Genomic DNA, 22470 nt, shown 5'->3' on the forward strand with positions numbered 1-22470 from the left:
AGGCCTGGTATTTCGACCTTCAACAGCCACCGATGTGACATAAAAAGCTCGTGTTCTACCTCTCGATCACAGCTCGAATGGACATTTCAGAAAGGTGATGGCAACACTCTGCACTTCCTTGTTGGCCTAATCCCGTATTTAAATTTCTCTATCCGTCAAGAGTGTCTTTAGTCATGTTTAACTAAAATATTCTGCTCACTTAAAATTCTGTTTTTTCTTGTTATATCTGACATACGCAGAGGCAATAGCTAAAAAGTCTTTATAGGGGCGCCTGGGTGGCTCAGTCAGTTAAGCGTCCGGCTCTTGATCTCAGCTCAGGTCTCAATCTCAGGGTCGTGGGTTCAGGCCCTTTGTTGGGCTCCACGCTGGGCATGGAACAAAACAAAACAAAACAAAACAAAAACCGCAGCACAGGTTTGAAAAAACAAAGAGTCGTATTTAACTGTTTCTTCTTGCCAAAGATACTAAATTTCACAAGTATTATATAAATGTCCATATAAAGGTGAACGCTGGCCATCAGTATACCTCAGTACCACTAGGTTAGCGCTCTCCTCCACATTCCCTTCCTTTGATTTATGTAGCCTTCCATTCTTATGTGTGAAGTCTGGGTAGAAAGAGGCTGAGTTAATGATATCGGGCAAGTCCAAAGGACTAATATGGCAACCAGGAAGTACCAAAATTAGCAGGACTCATGAAATTCAAACTGTTATGGATTAATAAAAAAATACCTGGAAAATAGATAAAGTATCTACCTAGAAAATATATCAAGTAAATGTTATGAAGTACATGTATCCATTAAAGAGAATAATTACACACTCACAAATATATGACATAATTGAAAATATAAACTCACCAGCCATGGACGGTGCTTCTTTCCGCTGCCCTTTATCATCAATAGTCCCTTCAAAAGCCACTGTCACATCATAAATTGCATCTAAATAATTCTTCATAGAATCAAAAGCAACGTGAGTTGCCTTTATTCTTGGTGTCAGCACATGTTTTAATACTGCAAAGCCTAAAAGAGAAGTTGATTCAGTGTGGCCATAAGTTAATTACAAAACACCTCAGCACAATATAATATCCAAATTGTCATTAAATTTGCAGGAATAGACCAGGATATATTAAAGCCATAATCTCATATATACAGACAGGGCTTGAGGCTTAGAAAGCACTCTTATGACTTGATGTATTTAAATCAACATTCATTTAATACATACTTATTAAACTTCTACAGGTACAAGATGCTGGGGAGAACTGTCAGAACACTGGCCCTCAGGAAGCTTATGCCTTATCAGGAACCTGTCAATCTAAGCCCTGACACAGGCGGGACTACCATCCTTATCTCTGGCCACAGAATAAGGGTAGCAGCATCCTGCCCGTGGTCACTTCCAATTTAGGAGTACGATTTATAATTCTGACTCCTAGTCCACGATTTAATTTTATTTCTATTCAAATAGGGACGCGGGAGTGAGGGAGCACCTGAATGACCCCTGCTGTGTCGAGTGCCTGAAGGAAGAGCTGCTGTGGTCTAGCTCATGTGGAACACTGGGCTTGATACTTAGAAAACTATTGTTGTTGTTTTTAATTAAACCGAGATTCAATTTACATACCACAAAATTAATCATTTCAAACTGTGCAACTCAGTGGTTTTTAGTAGATTCACAAAGCTGTGCAACCATCCCCACTATCAAATTCCAGACCATTTCCGTCTCTCCAGACAGACACCCTGGACCTTCTGCAGACACTGAGCATTCTCCTTCCCTGGATCTGGCTGTTCTAGACATTTCACATGAATGGAATCACAGTGTTGTGGACTTTTGTGTCTGGCTTCTTTCACTTAGCATAGCGTTTTTTGTTGTTGTTGTTGTTGTTGTTGTTTTAAAGATTTTATTTATTTATTTGAGAGAGAGCTAGCAAGAGCAGGTGCACAAGCAGGGGGAGTAGGAGAGGGAGAAGCAGGCTTCCCGCCAAGCAGGGAGCCCGATGTGGGACTCGATCCCAAGACCCTGGGATCATGACCTGAGCCGAAGGCAGATGCGCAACGACTGAGCCACCCAGGCGCCCGCATAGCGTTTTTGAGGCTCATCCATGGTGAGGCAGGTATCAGAACTTCAGTACTTTTGGTGGCTGAGTAATACTCCACTGTATGGATCTACCACATTTGGTTTATCTATTGATCAGATGATAAACATGTGAGTTGTTTTCAACCTTTGGCTACTATAAATAATGCTGCTATGGACATTTATATAAAATGTATGTGAATGCTCAATAAGTTGCTATATGAACACAGAACTTCCATTCTCTTGGGTATATTTGAAATACACACACACACACACACACACACACACACACATATTGTATACACTGTACTTGAGAAAGCACTGCACTTTATACTGGATAATCAATCATATCCATGAGTGTTCCACTAATGTTTAGAATTTATTCTCCCCCCCTTCCTATTTCCCACTGCCTCCCTTTCGCTTGATTAGAATATTTACTGACAATTTAACAGAAAAGAGTAGCTTTCTGAAGTGACATGAAAATAGACTAGACAAAACTTGATTTGGATCTTCTCCTGCCTCTCTCCAGGGAAAATTAGCTGCATAAGGAAGAACAGCTATAGTATGTTGGGATCTTCCTGCAGAAGAATTTTTAAAATGTGAAGCGGTGTGGGAAAGAAAAAGATTCCCACAACCACATATCTGACTGAAGTCCCTAGGGTAGAAGCAGCTCAATTTATTCACAAACTTATAACACAAAGCTGAAGAGTATACCAGGCTGGGAAACATTCATTTGTTGATTAAATTAGTTAATACTTTCTTCTTTGCTATTGGAGCTCATCCAATTTTATTAAGTACAAAGTTCCACAGAATCAGCCTGTGGTATTCACTGAGAACAATTACTAGAATCTATTAAGTTAGTAAGAAGATAGAAAGACAAAAAAATAGTATTAAAATAAAAAGTTATAATGAAAGTCTAAAAAAATCAGCTTTGTGACAGATGAATAAGAAATGCCCATCACTAATATGTAAGAAAAGTTAAGAAAAAGATCTTCTCACTGAGGAATGTACCAGGAGCAGCTCAACCACCCTAAACACATTTTCTAGATCCATTCCACATCCTGCATCTTCCAGCTTTTATCTTCCAGCTCTTGAAAGAGAACAGCCAAGGAGGAAGCAGAAAAACAAGGAGACTGGGGTGACACCGAGGCCCTGAGAAGAAAACATCTCAAGAAGGAACTGGTCAGATATGCTCAATGGAAGACACGGAAAGATCCAGAACTGAGAAGTGACCACCTCGCCAAACAAAGGTCATGTGTTACCTGGACTGGTATTTTCCATGGAGTGGTAGGAACGGAAGCTTAGAGAACGGGTGAAGTGAGGCGAGAAAACACCAACAGCCCATTCTTTCCTGCATGTGTTTATTAACACACAGTCTATTGATTTTGTAAGGCTTAGAATAACATAGGCCACCCTTACTATCACAACAAATAGAAGCCAGCCCTTCTTGGATGATTGGAAGGCACTTCACGATCCTAAATCCGAGCCCATGAGCTCCTCCGATCCATGTGGGGAATGATCTACCATCTCTGACCAAGTGGTCTTCAACTCTAAACAGTGAGGAGGGCGCTCACTATCCCCAAACACTGGGTCATTATTATAAAACCAATTTCGTAATAACAATATGGAGACCAATTACAATTTCAATTGAGAGTGCCAAAAAACAGGTACTTATAATGAACTGCTGGAGCTTGAGCCCACTGTATGGAGATCTAACTCTGCCTCCAGGAAACTATAGAAAAACCCACAGCCCCAGAGGAAAGTGGTAGTTAATTAAGTTAATTCTTCTTGGTCAATATCTAGTCTCTATTTTAGTCTTTGCTTTGCCCTGTTTCCATTTCCAGATCTCCTGAACTTCTACTTGGTACTACTAATAATCTACCTTGCCATCTGAACCAGCTTCTCCTTGAGGGCCATTATGGTGGTGGCTGACATAATGGAGATTTTGCTGTATTACATTTTGGAAACATTATAAGTAAATGATAAACCTACTGGACAGAAAACCTTTATTGAGCCCTACAGGAAATTTTACATTATATGTATATATTATTGGCTCACTTGACTCCCAAGAATTAATTTAACTAAGGCGCAAAGAGGTAAAATGACTTGTTCAAAATCACATAGCTAGGTAGCAAGACCTTATAATGTCTTGTTCAGTCCTTTTTCTATTTAATATATATTAATAATCTAAAACTATAAGCCTGTAGGTTAGAGATTAATGAGGCAATAAAATAAACTTAAATGGCCCTAGTATATGGTAAAATGTTCTAGAAGAGATATAAAATATTCTCAAAATATAAAAGAATTACTCATACTTAAAGATTTTTTTTTTTAAGATTTTATTTATTTATCAGAAAGAGTGAGAGAACATAAGCAGGGGGAGCAGGCCCAGGAAGAAGCAGGCTCCCGCTGAGCAGAGAGCCCGATGCGGGACTCGATGCGGGACTCGATCCCAGCACCTCGGGACCGTGACGTGAGCCCAACGAAGGCAGATGCTTAACCGACTGAGCCACCCAGGCATCCCTTAAAGATTTTTTTCAATCACTCATACGTGATTGGTGAAAGCTTCAGGATAAAGAGGAGCCTGGAGAGAGGCCAGGAGGGAGGGAGGTAGCATACCAAGGGGGCAAAGACAGAGAAACCAGGTCGGAGTAGGGGCCGTGAGGTCTGTGGAGCACAGGTCAGAGCTCGTGAGGACAGGACTGAAAGGTACACTGGCATCACGTGACAGAAGCTTCACATCAACAGGCTGATGTACGTCTACCGGCCCGGGGGACTCCACGGATTTCAGACCAGAGGAGAGACATAATCCAGGTGCTGAGGAAAACATACAGGCTTCTGAAACCCCTTAGGGCAGTAAGTCATAGGCAATGAGCTACTGAAGTAGGACTGAAGTAGTGTAAACTTGAAAAGAGAAAATGTAGACAAGAGATGTTATGAAAGCCAAATACACATTGATTCAGCCACGCACTGAATGTGGTAAAGAAGGAGTAAAGCGTAAGCGGGCTTCTGGCCTGGAAGACACGGTCAGGGCGGTGCGGGAGACACAGAAACGGCCCGGGGGCAGAGCGGCGGGAATGTGTGCGTGCGCATGCGCGTGTGTGTGCGTGCATGCGTGCGCGCTAGTGCGTGCGGACACCCACCGGCCCGGAGTAGGAGCGCGCGAGCGGAGGCGGCTTAGGATTTCAAATTGGGCACTCTGAGACTGATGCTGGAAGGAACACTCTAGAAGTGTTGAGAAATATGGTCTGTAAAATGGCAGGAACCAGCCAGAGACCAACATTTGAGAATCATCTGCATGGACATGACAGCGGAAGTACTGGCTGTGCTGAGACCGGAAGACGGGAGGGAAAAAGGCCGCCATTAATAATGTCGACGCTGCACGTACGTGAACAAACACGAGGAGTGATCAAAACGCTGATTCTCTGGTAAGTCAGCGGGAGCTCACTGGGAAGCTGGAGGGGGACAGACTTCTGGGGAGTGGATGGAGTCAAACAGGAGAATGACGGGGGCCCAAACCTCTCCTTCAGGACGAAAGAGGGAGGAGCACAGGAACGCCACAGGCGGGCTGTGCGTGGACGCGCGAGCGCGCACAGACACAAGACACACACAGACACACGCACACAGACACACGCACACATACAGACACGCGCACACATACAGACACGCGCACACACACATACAGACACGCACACATACACACACACAGACGCACGCACACATACAGACACACGCACACATACAGACACGCGCACACATACAGACACGCGCACACACACATACAGACACGCACACATACACACACACAGACACACGCACACATACAGACACGCACACACACACAAGACACGCACGCACACATACAGACACGCACACACACACAAGACAGGCGCACAGACATGCACACATACAGACGCACACACACACACAAGACACACGCACACACACAGACACACACATACAGACGCACACAGACACAAGACACACGCACGCACACATACAGACATGCACACATACACACACACAGACACAAGACACGCACACACACATACAGACACACACATACAGACACACACAGACACAAGACACGCACGCACAGACACACGCACACATACAGACACACACACAAGACGCACACGTGCACACAGACACGCACACACACACAGACACGCACACACACAGACACAGACACACACACAGTTTGGCAAACTGGGGGAACCGAGTAGACAAGAGCGTGGGGGTGACATATGCAAAAGGAAGTTATTAGAGCAGTAACAGTACAGTCTTGAAATAAAGAAGGATATGCGTGAGTGTAATACGCAGTCTTGTCAGAGAAACAAAACTCCTTCAAGGCAAAGACACCCTGAGATGTGAGGAGAAAAAATCTGGAAAAAAGAAGAGATAGTCCAAAAGGGAAAACAGAACTGCTCAACGTTGCCAACTGGTAAGAAGGGAGGAGGCAAAGCAGGTTAGGCTGGACCGAGAACCGGCAGGGTCCAATCACAAACACAGGAGTGGGACTGAGTGGGCACCGCAGGGCAGTGGCAGCCTAGGGCCACTCAAGGCCTAGAGCCAGAGAAGGGACAAGGAAAGAGAGGTTAGAATCAAGCCGAAAACAAGGCTCAGGGGAAGGAAGAGCAAGGAAAAGGCAGAAGCAGAACCATCGACATAATTTGCAAGGCCCAGTACAGTTTCAAGACTGTGAAAGCAGAGCATCAAACCAAGCCCGGCACCCCGTGCGAGAAAACGGATATTCCCATAAGCCTCCAAAAAGGACCGCAGCCCTCCGCACACTTAGACTCTAGCCCAGTGAGACCCATGTCAGACTTCTGGCCTCCTGACCTGTTAAAGAGCACATGTGTAGTGTTGTAAGACACCAAGTCTCTGGACGTGCTTCAGCAGCCACGGGGAGCAAACATGCCACCTCAGCTCCTCGCTGAAGGAGAAGTGTGTCTGTTCCACCAAATCTGGGTCAACACTGGGCAGTAACTTCCTTTTTTAACGTTTGCCAGGTTGACCTTCGGGGAGGAAGAACATTTGTTCAAGTGTGGATCATTCGTATCTCTTAAATTTCCTATTCATGTGCTTTCCCCATGTTTCTAGTTTATATCTTTCTCTTAACTAGCAAGTGCTCTTTTTATACTAAGTTTATTAATACGCCATATATTGCAAATACTAGTTTAGCCTGCCATTTGCCACCTAAATTTGTTAATATGGCATTGCAAGGTATAATAATAATTTTTATTTAGGGGCGCCTGGTTGGCTCAGTCATTAAGCATCTGCCTTCAGCTCAGGTCATGATCCCAGGGTCCTGGGATCGAGCCCCACATCGGGCTCCCTGCTCAGCGGGAAGCCTGCTTCTCCCTCTCCTGCTCCCCCTGCTTGTGTTCCCTCTCTCGCTGTGTCTCTCTCTGTCAAATAAATAAATAAAAATCTTTAAAAAAAAATAATAATTTTTATTTAGTTTACAAAGGAACAAAATTCTTTTTTTATGTTTTAAAAGGACAATTAAACCTACACAATAGCCAGTGTTACTCATAGATAAAAGCTAAAGTCCATTAATCCTAAGGAGTTTTGAAACTATAAGGATCTTTTTACTTGCTCAATAATATGAAAATTCAAGGTATTCGGTTTGCCATTATAGATGTGTCCCTAAATTCCTCTTTTCTATGACTAGGGTTACTGAGTCTAAATACGGCATCTTGCCAGCTGCCATAGTAAAAAAACAAAACAAAACACCATGGGACTCACTTTAATAGGTTTAGGAAGATTAAGATACATTAGGTTCCAAATTCCTTAGTACACTGAAAAGTGATATATCTAAAATGACCCTAAAGGAGCTTAGTCGAAGTGAAACACTTGGCATGAGGGGGAGAGGCGGAAGCTATTACGCAGCAGTGCCTGGCTGTTGGCAGAGCGTCCCAGTGCCCGCCTCCACGTCTCCTACAGTGGGTAGGTAACTGCCACCAAACTTGCCTGTTCCTTAGTGAGGCCTAAGCATAAAATGAAGGCTCACTCACCAATAAATATTAGATCCATATGTTCTAGAAAACACAAAAATCTGACCCAACTAACCTGCTGAGCACATGACTAATCTTATTTAAACGAGTGGTTCTAAAGCTTTAGAATGCATCAGAATCATGTGGAAGGCACAGCCCTACTCCTGGAATGTCTGATGTAGGAGGTCTGGGGTGGATCCTGAGAATCTGGACTTCGAGCAACTTCCAGGACAATGCTGATTCTGCTGGTTCGGGTATCACTTTGAGAACCACTGACTCAGAACTTAGGCCATGGCTTGAACAGATCAAGGATTCACAAATGGGCTGGTGAAGGAGTGAAAAGGCTGGAGGAATAGGGATAATATTTATTTTGGTAAAAAATTATAAGTAAATGGTATGGAAATGGCCTCAAAGGCATAACACCAAAGTCTGGAAAGTCACTGGACATATGCTATGTCCAAAGCCCTACAGAAGCATTACAGTGGTGACTTGATCCTCCCAACAGTACTCCCCTAAGTGCTCCCCGCTGTCGTCCCTAAGGCTGTGACCTGACCTAGGCACCAGGTGGAAACATGCTACAGAAACAGGGAGGAAGAGTAGGCCAAAGGATGAGAATGAGATACAGCTGTAATTCAAACGCTGATGGAGAGGTTGATATGCAAAGTCAACCAACCAGTTTCTTGAGAATCACTATAAATATAATTTAAAGCTTTCTCACTCCCTTTATTCATCCCTGCTCTTTTCCAAAAATGCCTAGTATACAAGGATAAAACATTCTAGACTGGGAATACAAGTCCGATGTGATTCTTTTCTGTTTTTATATCCTGAACCATCTGTGGTGTGATCCTTCATTTGATACTAATCGAGGCCCATGAGATTCATTTTGTGGCCTTCCTAGAAACAGGCAGAGTCCTACACCTTACAAATCACTGCAAAGATTAACAGAAACTGCAATAATAGCTCAAAAACTGACAAAGAAATGAACTGCCATGGGAAGTCAGAAGAGGAAGAAGTCATTTGTTGACCAGTTTGTTGGATTTAAATTAAAATGATCTCATTGGTCACTTAACAAACAAACATTTTAGAAACATAATTTTAGAATGATCACTTTTACCTATGATACCATTTTATTTATATTTATATGATACTATTATATAATATTGTTATATTTACATATTCTATTGCAGTTTTTCTTACTAAATGTTTCATCATTGATTTTTTTCTTTTATTTGAGAGAGAGAGCAGGAGCAGAGGGGAGGAGGGACAGAGGGAGAGGGAGAAGCAGACTCCCTGCTGAGCAGGGAGCCCAACGTGGGGCTGGATCCCAGGACCCCAAGATCATGACCTGAGTCGAAGGTAGCCACTTAACCGACTGAGCCACCCAGGTGCCCCCTCACCATTGATTTTTTTAAATGGCAAGTTCAAAGCTAGCCTTTCTAAAAATAAAATTCTCTTTTCCCTAATTTACCATTACAAAATGGAGCAGCTTTCAATATATACCTTTCAATATATACTTGACATTTAGTAGTTTCTTGAAGACTCTATCTGTATTTCAGACCTCTCAAAATCTTAATTTTTGTCTTGGAGAGATTGTAAATAAAAACAAAATCTTGACTAATTTATTTAGAAATATGAATAAGTCTTCTTTAAAGAAATAACTAACGTTCAGTTGGAAGTGAGAAGGAAATTTAGAAAGCATTACAATGACAGTCTCTGAAGTGAACAATAGAACTCATGACACTATAACACAGGCATTATCTTAAATAACAACCCTAATACTGAATGGCCATAGTTTGTGGGTAACAAGTTTTTTTTTTTTATATTTTATTTATTTATTTGTCAGAAAGAGAGAGAGAAAGAGCACAAGCAGGGGCAGTGGCAGGCAGAGGGAGAAGCAGGCTCCCCGCTGAGCAAGGAGCCTGATGTGGGACTCGATCCCAGGACCCTGGGATCATGACCTGAGCCGAAGGCAGACGCTTAACCAACTGAGCCACCCAGGTGACCGGTAACATGTTTTTGAAGTAAAACACTTCTAGGAAATAGTAATAACCAGAACCTCAAGATACTACACACCCATATCCATCAGTCATACTTCTTAAGCCAGCCAACACCAATGCCAATGGAAAACTGAAGAGTAGAAGGTATAATTATTTAAACACATGAGCACATCACATTTAAAAAATCTAAATTAAAAAGGTTGGTTTTGGTCTTTCTATTTATTTTTTAAGTCAGATTCAAAGGAAGGTACTTTAGGAGCAACATTAATAATGTTTTGAGTATCACAGACTAACAAGTGCTATTTTCAACTTTCTTGAAGAAAAATTAGGTTAACAGATGGAGAAACAAGTCCTTTCATTTTTATTTTCAAGTAATCTCAATTAGTTGTGACCTAAGAAGAAAGAAAACAGGAAACACTTTTTCTAGATATATGGTTCACAAATCAATTTCTTTTGTGTATTGTGGGAAATAATTACCTTTATAGTCACAAGAAAATCCAGTTCTAATAGACAGCAATAGTTTTTCCAGTTGTAGAATTTAAAGAAAAGAACAATCAGCAATTAAAAATCATATCTATAAGACAAATTATTCATTTTTTCCCCTATTGGTAACTTTAAGAAAGATCTACAACTCAGAGAAAAAGGACAGACCAATAACTGATCAATTATGGGAGAGTGAGTTATTATTAGATTAAAAAGCTAGAGTATATATCATTATTATGCTATTTTAAGAATTACTTAAAAATACTTGATCTAGCATTACAAAATTAGTGTGGATTCTTAAAACTAAGTAACTTTTAGGAAATATATTAAACAGTCATCTCAGTGAGATTTTTTGACCCCTATGTGACTGTATTTGGAGATGGGGCCTTCAGGAGGTAGTTAAGGTTATGTGAGTTCGTAAACATTGGGCCCTAATCTAATAGGACTGGCATCCTTATAAAAAGAGAAAGAGAAACCAGAGACCTCTCTCTGTGAGCACAGAGAGAAAAGGCCATGTGAGGACACAGCAAGAAGGTGGCCCTCTGCAAGTCAGAGCAGTCTCACCAGAAACCAACCCTGCTGGCACCCTGATCTTGGACATCCAGGCTTTGGAACTGTGAGAAAATCAATGTCTCTTGTTTAAGCCCCCAGAGGGGTGTCCTGGTATGGCAGCCCAAGGTGATTAACACAGGCCCGAAAAGCCTGTACTGAAATTACAACTCTGAATAAATATCACATAGTAAATACACCTATTTGCATATAAATGCTTGTTTTACCCAACTGAAAAAAGTATGGCAATATTTATTTTTTTAAAGATTTATTTATTTGAGAGAGCGAGCGAGTGGAGAGAGGGGCAGAAGGAGAGAATCTCCAGCAGACTCTGCACTGAGCATGGAGCCCGATAACGGGGCTTGATCCCATGACCCATGAGATCGTGACCTGAGCCAAAACCAAGAGTCAGACACTCAACCGACTGAGCCAAAAGTATGGCAATATTTAAATAGGAACACACACACAAAGGTAAATTTTACAAAAGAAATCAGAAGTCCTTGAATAAATACTAAAACACAGAGTAATTCTACGTTACTCTTCACATAAAGACAAAAATCTGGGACTATACTCATTCTGTAATGCAAATTTATTATACCTCAACAACTAACTTGTGATTTGCCCAGTGACAAAATATAATAAAATGTTCAGGTCTAATTTTGTCTTGCTTAACATATTTAAAATTAAGGAATTAGTCCATCACACATTATAACAGAATTGAAAGAGGCTAACTTGTTGAAAAATAGCATACTGAAGTTTCTGGAAATTGGATCACTACTGTGAAGCAGAATCTATACCTCAATCATTTGGACCCTCTTGCTGAGTCTTGCTCAGGACCTCTCTACTATTAACCAAAAATGATGAGACGTCACTTCCAAAATTAGGTTACAAGAAGACTGTGACTTCTGTCTTGCCCAACCGTCCTCTATGTTACAGCACCTCTTCCATGTTGTCTCCCCACCCCCTCTCTGCTCTGCAGATCTGGGGGAGCAAGCTGTTGTGTCTCGAGGAGCTCTATGGAGAGGCCCAAGTGGCAAGAAATAGACTCTCCAGACAAAAGCGAGTGAGGACCTGAGGCCTGTCAACAGCCCTGTGAGGGAGCTTCTAACAGATCTTCCCGGAGAGCCCTGAAATGACTACAGCCCCAGCAGACACCCTGATTGCATCCTGTGACAAGTCCCTAAGCAAGCAGCCCCCAGCTAAACCACACCAGGACTCCTGGCCCACATCAACAGTGAGACAGGAACTGTTTGTTTTAAGCCACTAGGGTTTGGGATAATTTGTTACACATTGATAGATGATGAATACAATCCTGTTTCATTTCTCCTATTGAATTATAAACTCCTAGAAAACATTAGAGTTAGTTCTTCCACCTTAGTGAAACATTTTATATATTAGAAATCTGATAAAGATTTGTTAATATTTAAAGGTAGAATATTGAACTATTTTAACATAAAATCAGCAGACTCTGAGGATCTGAGGCACTCTAGTAAACTTCTCCCAAGGCCAGCTCTCTGTTCAACTCATAAAAAACACACATGTCTCAAGATATAATTGATTATTTAATGGTAATAAAATGTCTCAGATTCTACAATACACATGAAAAGTAGCAAAAAAAAAAATTCCCCACGTTTATTTCCTTTTCACCTTATTTAATCTCAAACTGTAATTTTAAAGTGGCTGTAAGAGCTAACACACAAGAGTAGTTGAAAATTTATATAGTTTAAGGTCTACACTCAAGTTTATCGAGAATTCCCCTCCACACACAAGAAAATCCCAAAACTGATTCATCTATAGACTATTTTAAGCTTCAGAGTAAAATACACATTTTGTTAAAGTCAGAGCTCAGCTATCTAGAATCTTTAGAGAGGAATAATTTTGGAGAGACATAATTTTCTGGAACCCTAAGGATTTACCCCCAAAACCCCCAAATTTTATTTAATAATTTTAGATCACTGTTTTCTAATATATATAAAATTAGAAAACAGCTCAACAAACAAAATCAGAGATCTTTACGACAGAACTTTTCTGAAACATACATAAATGTGAACTGTACCTCCCCAAGGGAAGGATATAAAATGCAACATTCTGTAAATACTTTTGGAGATAAGACAGTTTTTTTAAAAAGCCATTTTATGGTTTCTGTTGTAGAATATACTTTTATTTTTTTTTTAATTTTTAATTTTTTGCTTTCCCTTGAGATAGTTCATTTTAAGTTTTTATTTTAAGGGTGCCTGGGTGGTTCAGTTGGTTAAGCATCTGCCTTTGGCTCAGGTCATGATCTGGGGGTCCTGGGATCGAGCCCACATCGGGCTCTCTGCTCAGCGGGGAGTCTGCTTCTCCCTCTGCCTGCCGCTCCCCTCGCTTGTGCACTCTCTCCCTCCCCCTCTCTAATAAATAAATAAAATCTTTTAAAAAAAAGTTTTTATTTTAATTTCAGTTAGTTAACATACAGTGTGATATGAGTTTCAGGTGTACAATATAGTGTTTCAACACTTCCATACATCACCCGGTGCTTATCATGATGCACTTCTGAATCCCCATCACCTATTTCACTCATCCCCCACCCACCTCCCCTCTGGTAACCATCAGTGTGTTCTCTATAGTTAGTAGTCTGTTTTTTGGTTTGCCTCTCTTTCCTTTGCTCATTTGTTTTGTTTCTTAAATTCCACATATGAGTGAGATGATACGGTATCTTTCTCTGACTTATTTCACTTGGCATTATACTCTCTAGCTCCATTCACATCTTGCAAATGGCAAAATTTCATTCTTTTTATGGCTGAGTAATATTCCATTGTATATATAGACCACATCTTTATCCATTCATCTATCAATGGACACTTGGGCTGCTTCCATCATTTGGCAATTGTTGATAATGCTGTTATAAACACTGGGGTGTATGTATCCTTTTGAATTAGTGTTTTTGTATTCTTTGGGCAAATACCCAGTAGTGCAACTGCTGGATCATGGGGTAGTTCTATTTTTAACTTTTTGAGGAACCTCCATATTCCAGAGTGGCTGCACCAGTCTGCATTCCCACCAACAGAGCATGAGTGTTCCTCTTTCTCCACATCCTCACCAACACCTGTTGTTTCTTGTGGTATTGATTTTAGCCATTCTGACAGGTGCGAGGTGGTATTTCATTGTGGTTTTCATTTGTATTTCCCTGATGATGAGTGATGTTGAGCATTACTGGCCCTTGGGCCAATCAAGTGAAGCTCTCTCCCGGGCAGCTATACCTACAGGTCTAGAGTCAAACAGATACGGGTGGAAGAAAGCTTTTTGTGAGCCATCAGCAATCAAATAAATGGTGGCTAAAGCTATGGATCTGGATGAAGGCCACAAGGAAAAACATGAAAATGAAATGAAGGAAAGAGCAAAGTCAGACAATAGAAACAACATATGAAACAGGAGAGAATGAAGCAGAAGGAGGAGGCTAGAAAGGGGACTGACCAGGAATCACCAGAGAGGGAGGGGGAAATGGAGATAAGCCCTAAAGAAGTCTAGGGAAAGAATTCCAATAAGGGAAGTATCAAGAATTTTGTATCAGATCCCAATGAATTTATTAAAATTAACAAAATTAAAAATGCATTTCCCTTGAGGCACTATCACATGTGGGTAGGAGCTACCATGCTGGTCAGAGCAGATACAGACACTACTATTGCTCTAACAAGTTCTCCTAGACAGTACTGCATAGACCCTGCGATCACATCAACAACAAGGCATTTGCTCAGTAAGGGCCTGGAGATCAATGTATGGAGATCATGTACTAATTCATAGTCAGTCTTCAAGGGCAACTTTGAAAACACAGCATAGCCACTGTTTTCTGTTTATATCCCAAATTGGTGAAACTGAATAGCTTATAAGTGTATTAGTTATCCAACTCTCTAAAATACGGACACTAAGAACATTCCTGTTGTTGGGGACACTCATAACTTCCAAGTACTGTGAACCAACTTTGTGTCACATTCCCCGATACTTCACATACTTCTAATGTAATTCTTCCACAGAGGCAGGCATAGGTACCTATGAGGTACAAATGTCTTAAGAGATGAGTAGACAAGCTCAGTCTGTGAGGCACCTTGCACCCACACAGCTGACAGACATCAGAGTTTGGATTCCAGTCCAGGTGTGTCAGCCCACAGAACGGAGACTCTTTCCGTCACCCACAACCCATAATGGAGAAAAAGGCTCCACAATCCGGTACCTAGCCAGATTTTCACTAAATCCATGGCACTGGAATATGTATTTTAGCAAGCACTTGAATTTAACCTCTCAGATATATATAATAACATGCATATGAATTAATGAAGAAACTTCATTTCCTAAGAGATAATACATACATTCCCTGAAGATGAATACATTTACTCATTTCCACTACTGTAAAACATAAATATCCTCTCCAGGAACAAAAACTGAAAAGGTATTTATTTTTAAAAATTATTTTTTCAAGTACAGTCAAATTTTTACTTACCTTCTTGAGCAGCAAATGTTTGACTAGCTGAAATGACTTTCGTTAGTTCTGGATTATACCTTGTTCCCTCTGGAAAAATCACAAGATACATCTGTGAAACATAGAGAAATTTGGTTTGTTTTGTGTGAGCTTTTTTTGTTGTTCTTGTGAACTTACCAGTGCCAACCCTATTAATGCTAAGAGAGTATTTTCTATGGTGGGAAAAATGTTTATTCATTTTACATGTGACCTTCATTTCAAGCAGAGCAACCAAAATGCAAAAATGCAATTAAATCTTAACATGAATTATATTTAAAACGCAGTCATACATTCACTGGTAGGTCAATCATTAAGACTCTAACAACGTTTCTAATTACACACTAATATTCATTAATTAAAAATTTGCTCATAAAATTCTCCCTCATTTAAAGCCTCAATTAATTAAAGAGCTCTTTTCCCCTAAGATTCTGAAAAACGACATTTTTAAATGGTGCAAATTTTAGACATCAGTGTCCCTGAGTATCAATAATAAAAGCATATCTCATCTGAAGCAATATCTAAATTTCCACAATATAAAATGTAATAAGTATTCACATTTTGAAAGATTCCCATAGTATTCTTATTTTACACAGCTCCCTTAATGCATTTAAATAATTCAATTTATAAGCAGCTTCATAAATTGAAATAATGCACTTATAAAGGAGAAAGCTGGATGTTTACTAAGTAATTAATTAGTCTAAGCTTTTACTTTTATCTGTTTGGGAAAATAAAGACAGAAACAGTGAAACTATACAATGAGAAACTCCTAACTTTAGAGGTAAGTTACCCAAACTACACCAACATGGTTACTTGATAGCCAGAACACACAACTAAGGCATTCGTATCAAATCTTTTCAAATACAAACAGAATACAGGGAACATAGGGATAGGAGGATAGCAGGAAAGAAAATGATGTTCATTTTATCCAACCTCATCTGATCCCAGGTAATGCTGTCTATCTATATATCTGGTACAGAATCATTCCCTTATCTGAATGATCTATGATTATAAAACTCCTACATAATAAACCTATGTGACAGTTCACATTTTTTCATTAGATAAACTCATGATTAATCTCTTCCAAAGCTTCACCTGAAAAACTTGTATTACTGGTTGGTCTACAATTCTGCATTTTCAGCTTCCCTGAAAATATATATACTTTTTATTCATCCATATAAATTGTCTTTAGAACCCACTATCTTTGCCTAACTTAGAAATTAATAGATTTCTATATATCCTAATGAAAGATTAACCACAGCTGCCATGAAAACGTAGAAAAATGGGTAAAATTAAGAAAAAAATTTAAAATTAGTTCCCAAACCCACAAATTCATTATCATGAGGACATATTTTAAATCAGCTTATGGGGCAACTAGCTGGCTCACTCGGTAGAGCACACGACTGCCCATTGTGGGGTCATGGGTTCCAGCCCCACACTGAGTGTAGAGATTACTTTAAAAAAATATTAAAAAAATAAAATCTTTAACATCAGTAAACTTTGTATTCAAAGCCATGAAAGTAATTACTGATGATTTTTAGCTTTTAGTTCAAGTATTCAAAAATAAAGTGATTCATGATTTGCAGGGTTATTAGTAATTCATGTGGTGTTATTTTCCCATCTCTTACACATGTCATTAAAAAGAACACTGATGGCCGACAAGAAAGCAAGAATGAACAATTCTTTCACGGTTCATTCAAGAAGTATTTCTTATATATCTATTATGTGCCAGGTGCTATGTAGGATAATGAAATAAATCTGGTCTTTAGAGACAAGTGAGAAAAAAGTACATTAAACAGATTTTACAAATATAATTACACTTCTATGACTGTGAAGAAAAAGAGCAAGATGTTATGAAGGAGAATAACAAGAGGGTAACTGGAGTGGATGATGGGCCTAAGACCTAAAGAATGGTAAAAGAATGAGTGCTTTCACCAACAGATGGGTAACAAGGCAAGGACGCCCAGTCTCACCAGTGCTAGTCAGGGCTGTCCTAGAGGTTCTAGCCAGGGCACTTAGGCAAGACAAAGAAACAAAAGGCATCCAGATTAAAAGAAAGAAGTGAAACTGTATTTATAACACAAATGACATAACTGTCCGTGTAAGAAATCTAAGAAACATTACTATTTTTTAATGTTGCTAAATAAGTCTAGTAGGGTTACAGAACAAAAAATCAATATACTGAATGTTTAGATACAACAATCATAAATTTAAAAAATGCCATCTACAATAGCATCAAAAAACATGAAATTAAGAACTTATTTTGGCAAATGTGGATACCTTTGGCAAAGGATGTGTAAACCTGTACAGTTAAAAACCACAAAATGCTGCTGAGAGACATTAAAGAAGACCTAAATAAAGACTGTGTTTTTGGATCCAAAGATTCAATATTGTTATGATAGCAATTCTTCCCAGATTTATCTATAGATTCAATGCAATCCAAATAAAAAAAACCAGCAAGCTTTTATGCAGAAACTGACAAGCTGATTTTAGAATTTATATGGGAAATGCAAAGGACCTAAAACAGCCAAGTGACTTTGAAAAAGAACAAATATATAAGATTTAACTACACCAGATTTCAAAACTTGTAATAAAGCAAGAGTAATCAAGAGAGTGTGGCATAGGCATGGGGATATCCAGGTAGATCAGTGGAACAGAATAAATGGTTCAGAAACAGACCCACACGTACGCAATCAATTTATTTCAAACGATGGGGAAAAGAATAACCTTCACAGTAAGTGGTGATCGACCTTGACCTTACACCAAATACAAAAGTTAACTCAAAATGGGCCACAAACTAAAACTATAAAACTTCCAAAAGAAAACGAGAAAATCTTAGTATCATTGAGTTTGGCAAAACCTTTTACAGTAGGACAGAAAAAGCAGAAATTTTAGGAAAGATCAATAAATCAGACGTAGGCAAAATTTTTAAAACTTTTGTTCTTTAAGACTCTGTTATGCTATGAAAAGGCAAGTCACTGATGCAAAGAAAGATTCGTACAGGAATATTCTGAGAAGTTACATTTTAACAGCCCCAAACTGGCCATTACTCCACAAAGCAGATGATCTTCTATAGGAAATCATATATACAAAGACTGTAACTAGAGAAAGAGTATAGAACAGTCTGAACACTTGGCTTCAAACCCCAGACTCCACTTACAGGCCCTGAGAGCTGGGATAAATTCCTTATCCTCTCTGCGCCTGGAGCTTCTTGTCTACAAAAGGGAAGGATGGTTGTACCTCCACCTGATAGAGATACTGTAATGATAAAGGTGATAATTTATGTAGTCTAATTAACATGGTGCTTGGCACAAAATAATACTGCAATTTGCTGTTGTTAAAATTAAAACAGATGTGCTTTCGAAATGTGAGATGACACACTGGGGGCAAAGAAGAGCGACAGGACCTGAGCAGTGGCCAAGAGCCTTCCCCAGAATCAGCTCTGCACGCTGCATTCACAAGGACAGCAGCCTCTAAAGGCTACACGGCCAAAGCAGGTCTCCTTCTTCTCTCTAACGACAGCTGAGCATGACACAGAGCACAGATGTAGAGTCAAGATTTTAAAGTAAAACTTTTTTCCTCCTTCAGCTGTTCGCACCTGATAACTTCCTCACCACTGCTTTCCCACTGCCGACCAAAAAGGCAGCTCTCTTCTCAGTTCCCACTGAGATGGAGAAGGTGGCAACAGAGGGAAAGGACTAAACATGGAGCATCAGGGCAAGAAAAGAATGACTCCGGGGCAGGGTGCCACCTCTGGACCCACTTCTCAATTAAGGAAAATCCCTGCTCGAGGACAGGGAAGCCCCAAGGATGACAGGAAATAACTGGCAAACAGTCACAAACAAACCAAATTACGTACAAGGTTATTGCTACTGTTCATAGAAATCTTTTATTCTGCTAAATTTTCATTTGGAAGGAACCAGAGATTCTGTTTTCTTTAATGAGGACTGACTTTGCATATAAGATCTCTACTCAAGATGTGAGGTACCATTTTAAGCTTAGATACTTCAGACTCTAGTGGAAATCAGCAAGCTATTTCATATTAAAGTTCCATTCAAAAAGAAAAGAGCTATTTAAGAGTTTAAAATATATTCACACTTCAACCAGTTATGGAACTGATGACTTTCTGCTAAAAACAGCCTTTTCTCCATGCTTTGGATAAGTTAATTTACTTTGTGTGTGTGTGTGGTTAACAGGTTGTATTTATTATTTTCTATAGTTTCTAAAAAGTAGAATATATTGTAAGACCATGTTAAAAATAATTCTTTACACAGTTTTTGGAAGGTTAGTGCAAACATGATTTACAAGTAAAAGATACAATTTTCAAACTAAAATCACTTAATGGTCTTGAATTTATAGAGGCAAGTTAAGGTTAAATTTAAATATCTGAAGCAGTTTCTATATTAAAGCATTTCCAAGAAATAGAAAACTAAGAAATTTAGATAAAGCACCAGCTGTCACCATGTCACCAAGTTAACACTAGTTCCTCATTGGTCCCCATCACATGATGAATGGGAAGGAACTTACAGAAAGAAACAGAACCCTGAAATTACATTTACTTAAGGGTTTCCCCCAAAGGCATCTTGATCAAGTTAATACATTTCTGAGGAGCAGAAATAGATTATAATAGTTAAGACTCAAGATCATGCATTCATAATAAAATACAGCTACTGACATTTAAGTGATATTGAATGTATTTAAAGTTTGCCATTTAAGTCAACAGTATACATATTTTCTTTCTGAATCCTTTAGGATTTTGTAGGCACACTGAAATCAATCTTCATACAAAGGGAACAAATATCAGAATCTTGTACTACATGGATGCAAGTGGCTGCATTTTTTTAAATTTTATTTTATTATGTTAATCACCATACATCATTAGTTTTTGATGTAGTGTTCCATGATTCATTGTTTGCTTATAACACCCAGTGCTCCATTCAATACGTGCCCTCCTTAATACCCATCACCAGGCTAACCCATTCCCCCACCCCCACCCCCCTGCCTCTAGAACCCTCAGTTTGTTTCTCAGAGTCCATAGTCTCTCCTGGTTCGTCTCCCCCTCCGATTTCCCCCCTTCATTCTTCCCTTCCTACTATCTTCTTCTTCTTCTTTTTTTTAACATATAATGTATTGTTTGTTTCAGAGATACAGGTCTGTGATTCAACAGTCTTACACAATTCACAGTGCTCACCATAGCACATACCCTCCCCAATGTCTATCACCCAGCCACCCCATCCCACCTACCCCCACCACTCCAGCAACCCTCAGTTTGTTTCCTGAGATTAAGAACAACTCATATCAGTGAGATCATATGATACTTTGAGTCTCAGTTTCATTCCCAAATGAAGACTCAGGATAGCTGTGAGCATAAAAGGAAGTATATGAAAATACCAAGCACTGTGTGGCAGGCTCTTTATATTGTTTCCTTCCCCTCTGGTTTTTAAAAATTCTATCTAGCTCACTAAAGAGTTTCAAAGCAGGCATATTTATATGGAAATGATATCTCAGAACTTAATAAACTTTGATTAGCTAGACATCTTTTAATTACTGCTTTCTCTTTAAATAAAAAGCCATTTCATATTTAGATGTACAGAATATAAACAAGATAGTTCATCTCTGCTTTCTTTCCTCCAAATTAATCCAGTCTAGCAAACCACAACTGTTAGAAAGGGTTTTTCTAAAATTACAATCAGAAACTTTCAACTCATTAAAAATTCCATTATACATTTACAGAGGGAAAAAATGCAAAAAAGTGGTGGATACAAAGTAACAATCTCCTTCCTCAAAGAGCTTATTATTTAAGTATGGAAGTGCTACAGGTATGATCAGAAAACAATTACAAAATCACACAAATGCATACATGAATGTGGCAGGCAGAATAATGCCCCCTCCCCAAAATGTCCACATCCTAATCTTTAAGAATCTGTGAATACATTATAGAACATGGCAAGGGGGAGTGAAGACTGCTAGCAATGCACTGAGGGATAATGAGATCAGCCTAGAATGTCCAGGTGGGGCCAATGTCAACACAATGGTTCTAAAGATGAAAGAGGGAGGCAGAAGACTCAGTACCAGAATGATGGCTACAAAAAAAGACCAGCTATTGCTGGCTTTGAAGACAGAAGCCATGACCTAGGGAATGCAGGCAACCTTTAGAATCCAAAAGAGGCAAGAAAATGGATTCTCCCTTACAGTCTCCAGAAGGGACCTCAGCCCCAGTGACACCACGATTTTAGTCCAGTGAGACCCATTTTGCACTGCTGATCTCCAGAATGGTTAAGATAAATGTATGTTGTTATTTTTCCTAGCTTTTTAAGGGTATGATTGACAATAAAAACTGTATACATTTAAGGTATACAATGTGATATCTTAATACACACAGACATTGTAAAATGATTACCACAAAGTAATATACCTACCCATCACCTTGCATAGTTACCGTATTTTTTGTGTGTGGTAAGAACACTTAAAATCTATTCTTTTTAACAAATTTCAAGTATACAATATGGTATTACTGACTGCAGGCATCATGCTGTACCTACATCCTCAGAACTGACTCCTCTGATAACTGCAAGTTTGTACCCTTTGACCAGCACATCCCCACTTCCTCCACTCCCTAAGGCCCTGGTAAACCACTGCTCTACTCCCCAGTCCTGTGAATCCAACTTTTTAAAATTCCACATGCAGGTGAGACCATGCGGTATTTGTTGTTCTATGTCTGGTTTATTTCAGTTAGTGTAATGCCCTCGAGTTCATCCACATTGTCATAAATGACAGGACTTCCTTCTTTTTTAACATTGAAAAATATTCCGTTGTGTATACATACGTTTTTTTTTTTTACTCACTCATTTGTTGATGGACATTTAGGTTATTTCCATACCTTGTTCCTGTGA

The 22470-nt window shown here is 39.5% G+C and overlaps 1 protein-coding gene across 1 annotated transcript in view; it reads right to left on the minus strand.

Annotated features, from left to right (window-relative positions):
* AGPAT5 (1-acylglycerol-3-phosphate O-acyltransferase 5) overlaps positions 1-22470 on the minus strand; it is a 61856-nt gene that overhangs the window by 10807 nt on the left and 28579 nt on the right. The window contains exons 5-6 of the mRNA XM_036081017.2: positions 15563-15653; positions 854-1015 (exon numbers count right to left, since the gene is read on the minus strand). Of these exons, the coding sequence (XP_035936910.1) occupies positions 854-1015; positions 15563-15653 (253 nt within the window). The remainder of the gene's footprint in view (positions 1-853; positions 1016-15562; positions 15654-22470) is intronic.

The sequence above is a fragment of the Halichoerus grypus genome, chromosome 3 (assembly GCF_964656455.1).
Source record: "Halichoerus grypus chromosome 3, mHalGry1.hap1.1, whole genome shotgun sequence".
NCBI lineage: Eukaryota > Metazoa > Chordata > Mammalia > Carnivora > Phocidae > Halichoerus > Halichoerus grypus.